We start from the raw sequence: 15,803 nt of genomic DNA, 5'->3' as shown, positions 1-15,803 counted from the left end.
TTGTTTAAAAAAAATAATTGACTTTACCTTCAGAGGAAGAATATAGAATAGACAATAGTGTAGAAAACAATGGGAAACCTTTTTTATTTTATTAAATGTTGTTTTTGATGTATCTTTATTTCCAAATAGAAAGTCTGTTAAAAATCTTAAATCTTAGTTCAATTGAAAGCGTGGATACATAATTTTTGTATTAGAAAGTCAGAGAATGTGTGTATATATATCTCGTTAAAGCAGATGATTAAATGATTTTATTTACCAAAACCCACTTAGCACATACATCTGCAAGATGTTTTTTTTTTTTTAAGATTGTTTGGTCTGGAAAACATCTGCTGTGTTTAAAGGTCTGATAAACATCTTAAACAGGTCTGCTGAAAGAATATTCCAAGTTTATAAAGTATATATATATTACTTTGAAATTTTTTCTCGTTTCTTGTTCAAATATCTACATTTCAAAACATAAACAAGGTTATTTAACTTGCCCCACTTACAGATAGTTTTGTTTGTATTAAGGAAAAACTTGAAAAGTAAAATTGAAATTGAAAACAAAAATTTCTGTACCTGAATACTGTTAGACTTAGTAGAAAACCATAAAATAGTGCTATTCAGTTTATCTTGTGAAAAAATCCCATATCGCAATATTTATTTATATTTATTATAATATTATTTATTTTATATATATATATATATATATATATATATATATATATATATATATATATATATATATATATATATATATATATACATACACACACACACACACACACACACACACACACACACACACACACACACACACACACACACACACACACAAGTGCAAAGGATGAGAGCTGATATGTTTGTTGTCTGATTTGCATTATGTTAAGCATTTCTGAAGTGTCATTACATCAACGGTCACACTGCCAATTACTCGCATATCAGACATCCAGCTTTTTCTCATTATTGATGATTCTTTGTTTGAATATTTGTTTTTGGAAAAAATGACCTGAATGACATGCTGTATCTGGGAGAAACTCTTGACTAATCGCTCATTTTCTGCATGGATCTCCAGATTAACAGGCATGCCAAAGGAAAAATATGATCCTCCAGACCCACGCAGATTATACACCATCATGTCAGCCGAGGAAGTGGCCAGTGGAAAGAAATCACACTGGACCGAGTTGGAGATTTCTGGTAAGTTATTATTGTCACTTCTCTGTGTTTTACATTATAATATAAATTAGTAGGCTGCCCTTACCTAGTTCATATTGGATGAAACATCACATCCATTGTAGTAGGTTTTTAAAATGTTGTCACAAACCCAGGAAGAAGATCATTGTAGTTCCTACCAGCTATTTGTTGTAGACCATAAAAATTAAATTCTTTAAAAAAAAAATTATTGATTGTCTTATCTTTGCAGATGTTGAATATGATTAAACAGTAACATTACACTCTAACTTAGGATAAATAAGTGAAATCCTCATCAATCATCCCTTTAAAAGAACTTTACCGTTATCTTGATAAAATTGCAATATTTGCATAAAAGTACAGTAGACGCAAAATTTTACATATTATATGTGGAATTATGTGGAGTGACAGCAGTCTAGAACATCTATATAGTCTACCTAATGTCGGTCTGTGTTTTGATGGTATAGGGCGGGTCAGAAGCCTGAGCAGTTCACTATGGACGCTGACCCATCTGACTGCTCTCCACATCAACAACAACAACCTGAGCCGGATTCCTCCAGAAATCGCAAAGCTGCCCCATCTCGTCTACCTGAACCTGTCCTCCAACAAACTGCGCAGCCTGCCAGCAGAACTCGGCAACATGGTGACTCTCAGGTACATTTGAAATCACTCCATTTCTGTTGGCTAAATAAGATTGTTTAATTAGGTAGTTGACCTTTCAGCATTATTACATTTTGGACTGCCCAATTTGTATGCCGTGGACAGTGATTTTGTTTTGTTTTGTTGTTTTTTGTTTTGGTTTTGTTTTGGATAAAGTTTGTTATAAACCTAGATAAAAGAAATTGTAGTTTTACAATAATTGTGTATTTTATGTATTTTTTTATGAAATTGAATCTTTTATGGAATTATTTTTATTTTGTATTCAGCCTCATCTTGAATTGAAAGTTGAATTGAAAAAAGGTAGTCATGAAATTATGCTGTTAAATGTTTTATTACGTATTTAAAACTTTAAACTTAACTACAACAACATCAACATTATTTTAAGTTGTTAAAGACAGTTGGTGTTTGAAAAAATAATTATTTTTGGGTTACATCAAAACATCAATACTAAATATTTCAACGATTTAAAATAGACTAAAAGTGTTTTTTTTTTCATAAATCAAGTAGGATGTAGTTACTCAGCAGTACTTAATAGTGCTTCTTTAAAGGATTTATTTGGGCTACACTACACAGACATCTTGTTATATGATCTTTTTTCTTTCAGGGAATTGCTTTTGAACAACAATTGTTTACGAGTTTTGCCTTATGAACTTGGTCGGCTGTTCCAATTGCAAACCCTCGGCCTCAAAGGTGAAGCTTTTTATTATTATTTTATTAATTTTTATTAATTTAGATTTTTTCCCAATGATCAATTAGCATGCAATTTTTTCTATATAGCCTAAAACAATAACATTTTCACAAACATTTTCACAAACAAATCTTGATTATTTAATACTTTTAAATAAATATTTGTTCAGAATCTGCAAAGCTTTTGCAAAAACTGAAATCACACTAACGTATAAACCACAAACCCTTGGCAGATCAGATCACCAAATCAGTGTTAAAGTCTGCATCAACTCAAAATGTACAGTGTTTGTTTTGCTTTAGCTCATCAGTAATCTTAACATAAACACCTAATTTGAGCAATTTAATTTATTTAATCAAAATCTACCCATTTGCTTTTACTCTGGAATGGCCTTATATTAATATTTAGGGTGCTTTCACACCTGTGAATCCATTCATTTGTTCCGAAACAGGGATTAAATCTAAGTGAATTTGGATCTAATTGAATTTAGATAAAAGCATCTGCTAAATGCATAGATGTGTAAATTGTGCCCTTTACACATCTAACGCCCTTCCAAGTATTAGTTTACTGCGAGTGAAAGATAAGAGGAGGAGCACATAAATAAAACCCCACCCACAACTTATTACTTTATTTCAGTTGGAAATAAATAAAAACACTGACATAAAAGTTTACAGCAACTTTTTGTTCATGCAGACTCTAAATCTAAATCCTTTAAATTTAACATGATTAATATTGTTTAAGGTAGGAGAAGCTTCATTATAAATAGAGCTGTGAGGTTTCAACACAGATTTATATGCATGTAGAGCTGGCTAACGAGAGCTCTGTATGCTCCATCTGTTAAAATAGCTTTATTGTTTTATGCACACTGCATTTGTAAAAGACGGCATGTGTTTGACAAGAATGAATAAACGATTCAAAGGGCACTTATTTTAACCATTTTATAAGATTTTAGATAAGTCTTTTGTGACTCCAGGATGTGTATAAATTTTCAGCTTTCATTATAGCCCTTAGAACATTAGAATTTTCTGCTCTGAACACTATGTAGCTGTTTTTGGTGCCTGTGCCTTAAATTCTAGTTTTCCCCACCCACCATTCTCACGTGCCTGTCGTAGTGTGCCTGTCAATCAATTCGGTGGGCGGAAAAGCTGCACTCCCACGTCACGTTGCAGTCGGCCTCAAAATGGGAGGGATTTTGATCCTATTTTAACGTCAGGAAATTTCAAAATATTTATATCACCCCAGTATGACTGTGGACACACTATACCTACACAGTTCTGTCCAAAAAGCTTGCAAAAGATGATTTTCATCATAGGTGACCTTTAAAGGAAAGTTTCTGCTGAGTTCGTAGTTATGCTTTCTATGTGTTTTATGTAAATGACTACAGTTGTGCATGTGATCTCCCATTTTAAAAAGACTTGTTATGCCCTTTTTACTAGATGTAAAAAAGGTATTTGATGTCCCTAGAGTGTTAAGCTAAAGTTTCAGCACAAACGTATTTGATTTTTTTTTTTATCCAAATTGTACTATTTTGTTGACTGTCACCTTATATTCAAAGGTGATGGTTCTCCCTGCCCTCTATTCAGAATCCACATAGTGTTAGATTCAAAACAGGACTAAATGTTTCTCTGTGAAAACTGAAAAGGTCAAAAGTGTCTTAGAAGAAGGCAGTCTTTTAGAGACTTTTTGTGCATCCTAAAGCTTATTTATAATTCTACTTAACATTAAATTCAGCAGGTACAGTGTGAAAATTTAAAAGCGGACGATTGCTTCTTACTCAGGGCTGTCTAGATTAATGAGGGAGAGATTGCCACTAATGGTTGGGGCTTTCCCCCTCTGATGACATGTACAAAGTTAGAAGGTCAATTAAAGTGTTGCTGCAGACTGTTTTTATCAAGTGTGATTATAATGGATTAATTACATTTTACAATTAGAAGCTGGGTGTGTTTAGACTTGGGTAACACTTTACAATAAGGTTCATTAGTTAATGCATTTACTAACATGAACTAATCATGAACAACACTTGTACAGCATTTATTAATCATAATTGAACATTTAATAATGCATTATTAACATCCAAGTCCATGCTGGTTAACATTAGTTAATGCACCATGAGTTAACATGAACTAACAATGAACTACTGTATTTTCATTAACTAATGTTTAATAACATGAACAAATACAGTAGTAAATGTATTGTTCATGGTTTGTTCATGTTAGTAAATGCATTAATTAACATTAACTAATGAACCTTATTGTAAAGTGTGACCCAGACTTCTTATAAAAGTGATTTTTGCACAATAGGTTACCTTTGAAAATATCCCAGATTCATTCAAGTTAGAAAGAACTTAAAGGGGTGTTTATTTTTTTTATATGTTATCATCATTATTTATTCCCCCATTCACTTGTTTCACAGCTGTTTGAGTTGCTTTCGTCAGATGAACTGAACACAAAAGAAAATATGTTGAAGAATGTAGCTTTGCAACATTCTTGAGAATATTTGTGTGTGTGTGTGTGTGTGTGTGTGTGTGTGTGTGTGTGTGTGTGTGTGTGTGTGTGTGTGTGTGTGTGTGTGTGTGTGTGTGTGTGTGTGTGTGTGTGTGTGTGTGTGTGTGTGTGTGTGTGTGTGTTCAACGATAGACAGAAACACAAACAGGTTTGAAACAAGTGACTGGGGTGTAAATAATGATAGAAAATTTCACTTTTAGGTGAACTATCCCTTCAACTGTTTGTGTATATGCTTATGTTTTGTATAAAAATGTAAAATAAATATAAATTTCCATATAAATACAAGTAATACAAATGTTAATTTTCCAGGTAATCCATTGTCCCAGGATATACTCAACCTGTATCAGGAGCCTGATGGAACAAGGAAATTATTAAATTACATGCTCGACAATCTTGCAGGTAATAATGCATGCAGATGCAGAGTAAGTGATTAATTGAATACAGATAATCTAATCATATAATTATCGATTCATTTACTTGCATGGTTTCCTCAAAATTAGTCCACCCAGAACAACTCCCCCAAAGACCTTGGATCACTCTGAGGGAGAGAGACCAAATGATGCCCACAGGTACCTGCTAGTATCCTGTCAGCAGCTTTTTTTTCTGATTTAGCAAATGTGAAGCAAACATAAAATGTCTGTGTTCCCAAGCTGTGTTCACAGTAATGTGCTACAACGTATTGTGCGACAAGTATGCAACAAGGCAGCTGTATGGCTATTGTCCTTCATGGGCCCTTAACTGGGAGTACAGGAAGAAGGGCATTATGGAGGAGATCACCAACTGTGACGCTGACATCATCAGCCTGCAGGTAGGACTGTATGTTCTGTCATCAAAATGTACAAAGTTTGGGGTTGGAAGGATTTTAGTTTGTTATACTCAATATTTTTTGGATCCGATAAACAGCAAACAAATTATGTGAGATATTGAAAGAATTTTTTGAAATATTATTATTATTTTTTTTTTTACATATTTCTTAAGAAACAGCATTAGTTCAAAATAGAATTCATTCATAACTTAAAAGTATTTATTTGTCACTTTTGATCACTATAGTGGATTATTGCTCAGTCAATTGGTTTTTACTAAATGCAAATTCTGGAAAAACCAGAGTTAGTTAGTTAGTTAACCATTAGTTAGTGCACCTTTCATGCCTAATTTCTATAAAAAGTAGGGAAACAATAATGCTAAAGTGTTAAATGCATTTTAAAACAGTTTTTTCCTCGACTTGTGTGTTCCGTTTCGATATCTGCAATATGTTTGCTCTATTTCTCATATACAGGAGGTGGAAACCGAGCAGTACTACACTTTCTTTCTGGAAACACTGAAAGATCGTGGATATGATGGATTTTTCTGTCCAAAGTCTCGTGCCAAACTCGTGTCAGAACAGGAGCGTAAACATGTGGATGGCTGTGGTGTGTTTTTCAAGACCGAGAAGTGAGGATCTCCTTTCACTGTTTTACAGGGTATAAAGGGAATGTATCAAGCTCACTTTTTCCAGTCTTATATTAATCTTGAGTTTCTATATAGAGTACTGTTGCATCTATACTTTCTCTGAAAAAACAAAAAGTAGTTAGTTTTTGAATTTTTTAGGTCAAAGTTACAGCTTTCCGATTCTCTCTGGAAGAAAATGAGTGTTGTGCCGTGGATGGAGTTTAAAGTGTGCAAGCGTGGCAGCTTCACAGACAAAATGAGAAATCAGCCCTAGCAATGGCTGGAGTTGAGCCAGGGAGAGAAGCACAAGTGCAGCGCTTGTCAAAGATTAAAACGTTTACTTATGCCAAGTTCAGACTGCACAATTTTCAAAGTAGTGGCATCACACATGTTTTCACACTGCATGACTATCTGTGGGAGCATTCTGTCGGTGCTGTATTTACACTGCAGGATGAATCGGCGACAAGGGGTTTCACACTGCATAACAACTTTATCTTGGTCTGCAAACTACCTCTTACAACCAAACATGTGAGAAATGACATTGAAATAATGCGAGGTCACATAGTATATATTTTGTTGTTAACTACATAATGTGAAAGAAGCCAATAGCGGGGTGAAAATGTTAGCTTGGCTTTTGAAGGGAATTAGCAATTTCCCTTTTTTTTCTTTTTCGACACAGTTGTGGTATTGCTCAGATGTCAGGTCAAAAGGACACAGATGCTGCTGCCAAATTTCTACTAGTTTTTCCTTCATTGGTTCCACATAGACCAAAAATAAGCACTTTTAACTTCTCCCCCAACCTGCTGGCATACTAGTGGATGCTGCTCTCTCGTGGCTGTAGGTAATCAATGATGTTATTTTCAATCAGAACACATTGCACAATGCATCACTTTAAATCGCAAACAGGTTCAGATATTTGGCATGCCAAACATCTCATGAGTGTTGGCAACTCATCTCGATTCTCTCAGATCACGTCTTTGATAGTTCACATTGTGTGATTGTTACTCGCGTGAACGAGCACAGATTTGCCTGTGATTTCAGGCTTTTGTCGCTGATTTACCAAAACATGTGGGCGAGTCAAAATCACACAGTCTGAACTCTGCATTAGGTTGCAGACGTTTTCATACACAGGTTTACTAACTTAAAAAATGCTTCGTAAAATGCACACGATGTCTATAGAATGCAGCAACAGTAATTATTTTACACATACTTACACTGTCATTCACAACGGATACACACTGTTTGGACAACTAGCTCATTCTCTCTATTTTCTCCTACATAAACAGCCACTTACTTTCATGAAGTTTAGCAGACATTGTTTGACGTATACTAGTAAATTCAGCAGCTCTAATATGCCTTACAGTGAATGGGGCTCTGTCATGTCATATACCAGACCTGCTGCCGTGGAAATGATTAAATTGACCTGTTCTAAATAGGCATGGGCCGGTTTAAGATTCTGACGGTATGATAACCTTGGATAAAAATATCAGTTTCATGTTATAGTGATTACTGCTCTAAAATATATTCTTTTTAAATATCTGGGTAGAAAAGCGAAAAAATTTTCCCCTTTATTATTTTTTTTCAAAACATTTTTTATATTTTGGAGCAGCAAGCATGTCAGGTTAAATAATTAAAATGAATTATGGACTTCTGCTGTCTTCATGAGTTTTAAAAACACAGATTTCTTTACAATTTAAAATGGCATATTTGGATATATTTTCTGCTGAAGATACTGTTGTCCTAAAAAAAACAAGAGCAACAAAAAACGTAAAAAAAAACTTCTACATACTGTGGGAAGGTATAGCAGAAAAGATTTGCTTGAAAACCCTGACTTTTTCAAATCTCGGGATGCCTTAAAAGCTGTTATCGTAGTGAGGTGATGACGCCAGATGGAATGCTCTTGGGCTCACACCAGTCACACACATTATTTCCTGGGGAAATGCTCCTAACAAGGATTTCAGCGCTTAGTTGCATAAGATAGAGCCAGAATTAGGAAAAAAGTTGTACCGGGTTACCCAAAGAAGTATGATTATTGCCTAAAAACATTCATAAAAGCTTATCTTGCCTATTTTTTTTTTCAGATTTGCTCTGGTGCAGAAACACACAGTGGAGTTCAATCAAGTAGCCATGGCGAACTCAGAGGGCTCGGAGGTTATGCTAAACAGAGTTATGACCAAAGATAACATCGGAGTAGCCGTCCTGCTGGAGGTGAAGAAAGACCTGTTTGCTGCTGGTAAGAATCCTGAATTATTACTTAAAGGGCATAGTTCATCCATAATGAATATTTTGTCATCGTTTACTCACCCTTCACTTGTTCCAAACCTGTTTGAGTTTCTTTCAAATGTTAACCACAGTGGAAGATATTTTAAAGAAAAACCTAGAAACCTGTAAACATTAACTTACTGTTTGCAATTATGGAAGCCAATAGTTACCGGTTTTCAGCTTACTTTAAAATATAATAAAATCAAGAAAATCAGACAGGATTAAACATTTTTAGGACCCCGTCTACATTCATATTTGATGTCAGAAGTCATGCCTATATCGAGAATACATCATCCGACCCCCAATTACATTTTTTTCCCGAAACACAAGCCTTTTACAGCACTCTCATGGTCTAAATACAATGGATTATATGCTTTATTATAATATTATATTTATATATTTGATATAGCTTTTTTTAGCTTTGTCATGGCTACCTCTTATAAGTCTGATAATTTCTTTTGGCCTTGAGATCATATGATAAGAAAATTATCCTTTTTTTATGCTATGAGTTTACAGCTTAAAACCCTTTGAATACCTGAATATTGAAACATCAGTAGACATTTTTTTAAAGACAAAGCTGTGATTAAATTAAATAATCTTTGTAGCTGTCAAAATTGTATAATCATTGAAACATAATTATTAGATAATTTGATTAAATTCAGGGCTGTGGGTTTGATTTTAGTGATAATTGTTTACATTTTCTTTTTGTTATGCCTGAATATACAATTGCAGAATAAAAATGACTTTGATATGAATTACTTTTAATTATTATAATGTATTTTATAGTCCTTTGAATTGCTGTCTGGTCTTCCAATGATCATTTAAGTTCACTTGTAAGTCATTCAGATACACCCCAATTCTGCTTTATTTCTTCTTTTTCAGCATAACTAATTTTATGAGAAATAATTGTACATTTTTTGTGTCATCAAAAAGATTGCGATATAGATTGAGTTCCTGTTTTTAAACTCAGCTTTTGCTTTACTCAGAATTAGGAGCAGTGACCTTAATAATGAAAGATCTTATTCAGATGTTTCATAATAGTGAATTCTAGTTCCAAACCTCATAAAGTAACTATAGCAAATGGATTGAATTAATAAACATATATCTAATTTAGAATCAAGAATGATAAAAGAAGACTTTTTTTAGGATGTATATGCATAATGTCCGATAAAGCTTACAATACATAGTGTGATGTCACTCAGACAACATTGGAATGAAGCATTAATAAATGCTAAAATAACAAAATGCACACAATAAAATATTTGAATTCATACCTTAATTTTGTAAATTCATTAAATGATTGTTTTTTTGCGTAATATTTGTATCATTATAATTATTATAATTGATTATGGGCAATATATATACATATATATTTATTTTATTTATTTATTGTAACATAGGCTACTTTTCACCTACAAAATAGGCTTATGAGGCTATATGTTTTATTTATTTTTAATTTTTATTTTAAATATGCTATTGTAAATACCTGACAATAAAGGCAGTAATATTTTCACTTTAAAATTTAGCAGTGAATGAAACGCAAATTTAACCTAACAGAAAATTATAGCCTAATCTAAATGCTGCATAAAGTGAACTCCTGGTAAAATTCCTGCAGAAATTAAGAAATGATTATGCTCTAGCCAACATTGGGTAGACTAGTTGGCCTAAAATATTTTGAGCAATGTTGTTGAACTTGTCATAAATAAACATTTAAAAAGGCTGTAAGAATACAATAAATTATGCTTTTGCTCGAAAAAGAAAAATTACTATTTATATAAATATTATAATATTCTTATTATTTAGTTTATAAATGTCTGTTTAACATCTAGCAGGACACATCTCATAGCCCCCTTACAGATGAGGACTCTAAAAATGAACTTTCAGATGAAAACATGCACATAAAATAGACTGAGCAATTTTCCTAACACTTAAACTAGAGGCCAAGGAAAGAATGGTATTCTTTGATTAATAAAATGGTACATGGCCACCACGGCACATTTTATCACGTTTCTATTTGTTAGTCATGTCCACACCAAAATGACTTTAAGCTTAATTTAGGACAAAATGGTATTTAAATATGTACAATAATGTATTTCAGCTTTGGATGTTGGTCGGGTTGAATGTCCACCACAGGCTGCTGAATGCTGATGTTTAGCCTGTAGGTGGAAGCAGATCACAAAGTTTAAACTGTTTACATGGGATGACATCAATAACTGTTGTCCCTGAAAATGAATTTAAGATCACAAAAAGCAACACAGTGCATTAAGACATAGTAGAATTAATTTGGAGTCAACAAATTATTAAACATTTTGTAGCATTTGCACACTTGCAATGTATCTAATAAATAGTATTTATTTCTACTTATGTGTATCAAGTTGAAGGGATGGTTTCCACAAAAAGTTACATTTCTTCAGCATTTACTTACCCTTGGGTGAATCCAAAGCTTTATGATTTTCTTTGTTTGTTTGTTGAACACAAAAGAATATAAATTGAAGACTTGGAAACCCAAGTAAACAATTCTTCAGTTTGCATACTTTTGGTTGATTGGATGTATTTCAACTTTTGAACTGCCTTCAGGTCTTTAAATGTGTTCATTTGTCAGCAGTTGTTCAGATAACTCCCTAGTTCTGCTTTATTTAAGCTTTTTCAGCATATTCATCTATTTTTCTGTGGAATAAATATACAATATTTTGTGTAATCAAAAGAATGCAATATAGATTGCTTTTTGAAAACGGAGTTTCCTGTTTTCAATTTCAGCTCTTGCCTTCCTCAGAATTAGGAGCAATGACCTTAATAATAAAAAATCTTATTCAAATATTACAAAATTACAGAACTCATTCTGCTTCATTCTGTATTTCAAGACATCAGGTTTTCTACCATAGTGATATGGAACTAGGATGCTGTCAATACCAGCCTGGAACTGTAGCTGTGGATTGCCCAAAGTAATTACACACCTTAGAGCAGGGGTTCTCAAAGTCCCGAATCTGAATTTTCATCGATGACAAAAATGTCTTTAAAAAATTGTTAGCTCAGAACTTGTTTTAAATAAACATGCATATACATTAATTAACCTTTTAAAAGTCTGCATTTAAATATACTATTATAACAAGTGCAAAAGTGGCAAGATGAGAACTGAAACTTAATTTAATTGTCAGCAATTTTTATGAACAATACACAACCTGAGGTATAGCTCAAAAGTAGCATGGTGCAAAATACAATGCAGTGTGAGACATAACTCTGCCTGTATTCCAGCTGCTGCTAAACCTTTCATAGTGCCGTTTGACATTTTCACTCTTTACAACTTCAAATATATCATTACTAATTAAAGAGAACAGTTTTGTGCTGGATTGGAGCAAAATCAACGCATACCTCTCTGTCCAATGAATCGTCTTTAAAAACTCAAAGTTTTTTTGTCGACTTTTCTTTTCTGAAAACTGGCATCCTTACCATTCAAACGCTCACTGTGTTGAAGAGTGTCTCTCAATTACGGTAAACATCATACATTGAAAAACAGCGCCACATCAGTTCGCTTTCACTATAGACCATCGCCAAAAAACAAGATTACATGTTTAGCACGTGTTTATTAAAGAAGTAAATGCACACTTTCTGTATTATTATTATTATTATTTGTTTATTGGTTTTAAAATACAATATCAATTTATAAAAGCAAAACAGTTGAGACACTCAGTGGCAAAGGTCAAATAAAGTAAGAAAAAAAATATTCAATATTTAAATATATTACATTGGTAAGAGATACCATCCAAGTGCACTGAGTAGAGAAAACACAAAACAACAAAAATAAATAACAAACAAACAAACAAACAAACAAAAGAAAGGTTATTTATTACTTAAAAAACTATTTGAAAAAAAAATAGGGTGTAATTCTTGATTAATATCAAGCGCTAGTTCTGGGTATGGTCATTTATTTTGAAGTGCTTCTGGAGTGGCCAAAAGCTCAGAGGTCTATGAAATTCACACTTTCGTTCACTTACACATAAGAGTGCTCTTGAATATAAAATCGAAAAGAGTCCAAACTTTGAGAAGCCCAGACTTAGATTGTTCGTCAGCCAATCAAATTCAAGATTTCAACAACTCCTAGTATATATATCTTAATACTATTTATTAGAATATTCTCATCCCATTTTCTTTCCTGGCACTGTACTGCAGGCTTAAAGCCACCTCCAGAGAAACAGCTCCTGCTTGTAGCTAATGCCCACATGCACTGGGATCCAGAATACTCGGATGTGAAGCTCATCCAGACTATGATGTTTCTGTCTGAGCTCAAGAGCATCGCTGAGAGGGCCTCGGGATCTATCAACTCTTCTTCACCCACATCAGAAACGAGCTCTATCCCTATCGTCCTGTGTGCTGATCTCAACTCCCTCCCAGATTCTGGTAAGTCATATTTAAAGGTGCACGTTGAAAATAAATTGGAATGTTTGGGCCAGATTTACCAAGTAGGGCAATTTTGCGCAAGAGCATTATTGCAAAACAGCACCGAATCTACAATTATAGAACAAAGACATAACATTTCATTTACATATTGACAGTGCAAATTAGAATAGTGGCAAATTTCCTTGTGCCAAATATCCGCCAATGCTGATAAAGGTGTGGTTATTTACTAATTTACTATAACAAGACACAACATTTTTTTTCTCTATAGCAGGGGTGTCCAAACTAGGTCCTGGAAGGCCGGTGTCCTGCATAGTTTGCTCCAACTTGCTCCAAGTAAGAGCTTGATTAGCTGGTTCAAGTGTGTGTACTTAGGGTTGGAGCTAAACTCTCTAGGACACTGGCCCTCCAGGACAGTGTGGACACCCCTGCTCTTCAGGGTCAAGTGGGAATTAGACATATCTGGGAGCCCTAACAAAATCTATAACATAAGTATAGATTTAGGCTTTATTTAGGCATATTTATTTACTGGCCAAAGAATGGACATGCTCACAAAATAGACAGGAATGTGAGTGACCACAAGGCACTTTTTTATTTTTACTTACAACAAGCTACAGTATATCTGATGCATGCTTTTCAGGCACAAAGAGAACACATTGCACACTGTCTTAGGGAACCATGATCATGCTGGTATTGTGTGACTCAGATGTTACTTCCCAGTAGTCTCTTATTTCTTAAAACAAATTCAAAATAGCATATTTGGCAAACAGTATATTTGAGCGATTGTAATCCTTTGGCATTCCAAAATAAATATGTGTGGGGTAAAAAAAGTCTTATACCATGCGCTCTGTGTTCCCTGTATTGTCTTCTCCTAGTAACAACAACTGTAGCCATTTCAAGTGTGATATTTATATTTTTAGTCATTAAATAATGACGCAAATATCTAATGTGAGAAGCACAAATTTTGTTAAATTGCAATGCGCTATACATTTTAACACTTTCATCCTATAAATTTTGTGTCTAATTGAGAAACTCTTACAAATGTATATTAAAAAAAAAAAAAGTAACTGTGCCAGTGCCTTTTCAGAGCTATTCCTCTCTGCTGCGTGTGTTTGGTAAAACTAAAAAGACAGTTAGCATTGAAGCAAGCTGTTAGTAAATTTGTCTCTTTACTGTTTACAGTTTTTGTTAAGACTAATCTAAGACATTAATATATTTCAGCAAGCCATAAAATTGCACTTACAGAGTGGGTGGCTGTTGATAAGCCTTTTTGTTCCTTACAATTGGATCAAATAAACAAAGCTAACTGAATTCGCCTGCTACCAAATTAAAGTAATAATTCACCCAAAAATCTTACTGACATGTTCACATTTTTTAAGTTTCCTTCTTCTGCAAGAACATAAAAGAAGATATTTTAAAGAATGTTGATAACCAAATTTTTGACTTCCATTAAATTGAAAAATAGAAAATAACATGTCATACATGTTATAAATATGTTGCAGAAAACTACCTATAGCTTTGTAATGTTAATTTGGTGGTGAACTATCTTTTGAATGTCAAAAAATAGCCAATTTTATTTTTTGCTTCAGATTAGAAGCTCTTGTCTCAGAATCACTCGTTTTCCTGACCTCTGTCTTGCAGGTGTGGTGGAGTATTTGAGCAATGGCGGAGTTGCAGAAAATCACAAAGACTTTAAAGAACTGCGCTACAGCGACTGTTTAACTAACTTCAGTTGCAATGGCAAAAACGGCAAGCCTGATGGCAGTATCACACACAGTTTCCAGCTGAAGAGTGCCTATGAGGGGAATCTCATGCCCTACACCAACTACACTTATGACTTTAAGGTGAGGAGATTTTTTTTTCAGAATCAAAATGAATCTCAATCAAAATATTATGGGAGCCATCTGTTTCAAAATGAGATTCAGGATTTTCATGCTTGCTTTCTTTACATCACCATTTTTGTTCTTTTATTTGTTTCAACAAAGCTTTGCTGCGAAGATGAATCATTTATGATCATATGATTATCTTGTTGGTAAATATGATGATGTAGGTCTCAAATGATGCACTGTATATACATGATAATAAATTTACATTTGTTAATATTGAAATGACATAATCAAAAAATGACTGTCGGTTCATGACCAGGAGAATAAGTAATGATTCAGTGATGGTGTCTGATTCAAAAGCCAACTCATTTAGCTAATAATTTTGAGATGTGTTGATTGGTGGATTGTCTTGTGGGTGTCATTTGTTATTAAAGTGTGACTGCCTTTGTTATAATAATGAATTAAAATAGGGTGTTGGCATGTTACATGCTTGCATGAGGAAACCCGTGCACATTAGAAAGATTAATCCTTGTCCAGTATCTGCTTTTTAAAAGTTTTAAGTCAGAGTGAACCAGAAGTTGCTAAGACTTCTATGTCAGGAAGTCACTGTACTTCCGACTAAGATGGATTGTTGAGTAGGGGTCAGGGTTTTCTTTTTACTCATTATTCTCTCTTCGTAAACTAACGGTAATAGGGGCTTGGTTATGAATAGCTACAATCAACAGAAAATGAATGCCACTTTAAATGTGGAAGCAAATGTTTAGACTTTGAAGATTACCAAAACAAAATTGTTTTAGTCGATTATCTTGCACAGATTTATTGTTCACCTAAAGAATAAGAATGTGTGCTAACAAAATATACATTGTAAATTTCAAT

At 33.6% G+C, this 15,803-nt stretch overlaps 1 protein-coding gene across 5 annotated transcripts in view; it reads left to right on the top strand.

Annotated features, from left to right (window-relative positions):
• Nucleotides 1-15,803, top strand: part of cnot6l (CCR4-NOT transcription complex, subunit 6-like) — a 38,598-nt gene that overhangs the window by 3,564 nt on the left and 19,231 nt on the right. For 2 of the 5 annotated variants that reach the window (XM_087251945.1, NM_001020638.1), the window contains 10 exon segments: nt 1,055-1,176; nt 1,638-1,824; nt 2,435-2,520; nt 5,329-5,418; nt 5,520-5,588; nt 5,670-5,827; nt 6,296-6,450; nt 8,529-8,680; nt 12,877-13,104; nt 14,743-14,945. In XM_087251945.1, the coding sequence (XP_087108071.1) occupies nt 1,065-1,176; nt 1,638-1,824; nt 2,435-2,520; nt 5,329-5,418; nt 5,520-5,588; nt 5,670-5,827; nt 6,296-6,450; nt 8,529-8,680; nt 12,877-13,104; nt 14,743-14,945 (1,440 nt within the window). In that variant the 5' untranslated portion in view covers nt 1,055-1,064. 5 annotated transcript variants of the gene reach the window in all.

This window comes from Danio rerio, chromosome 5 (genome assembly GCF_052040795.2).
Source record: "Danio rerio strain M-AB ecotype USA chromosome 5, GRCz13ab, whole genome shotgun sequence".
Taxonomy (NCBI): domain Eukaryota; kingdom Metazoa; phylum Chordata; class Actinopteri; order Cypriniformes; family Danionidae; genus Danio; species Danio rerio.
Note: the sequence above shows the minus strand (reverse complement) of the source record. Positions and strands in the feature narration are given on the sequence as shown.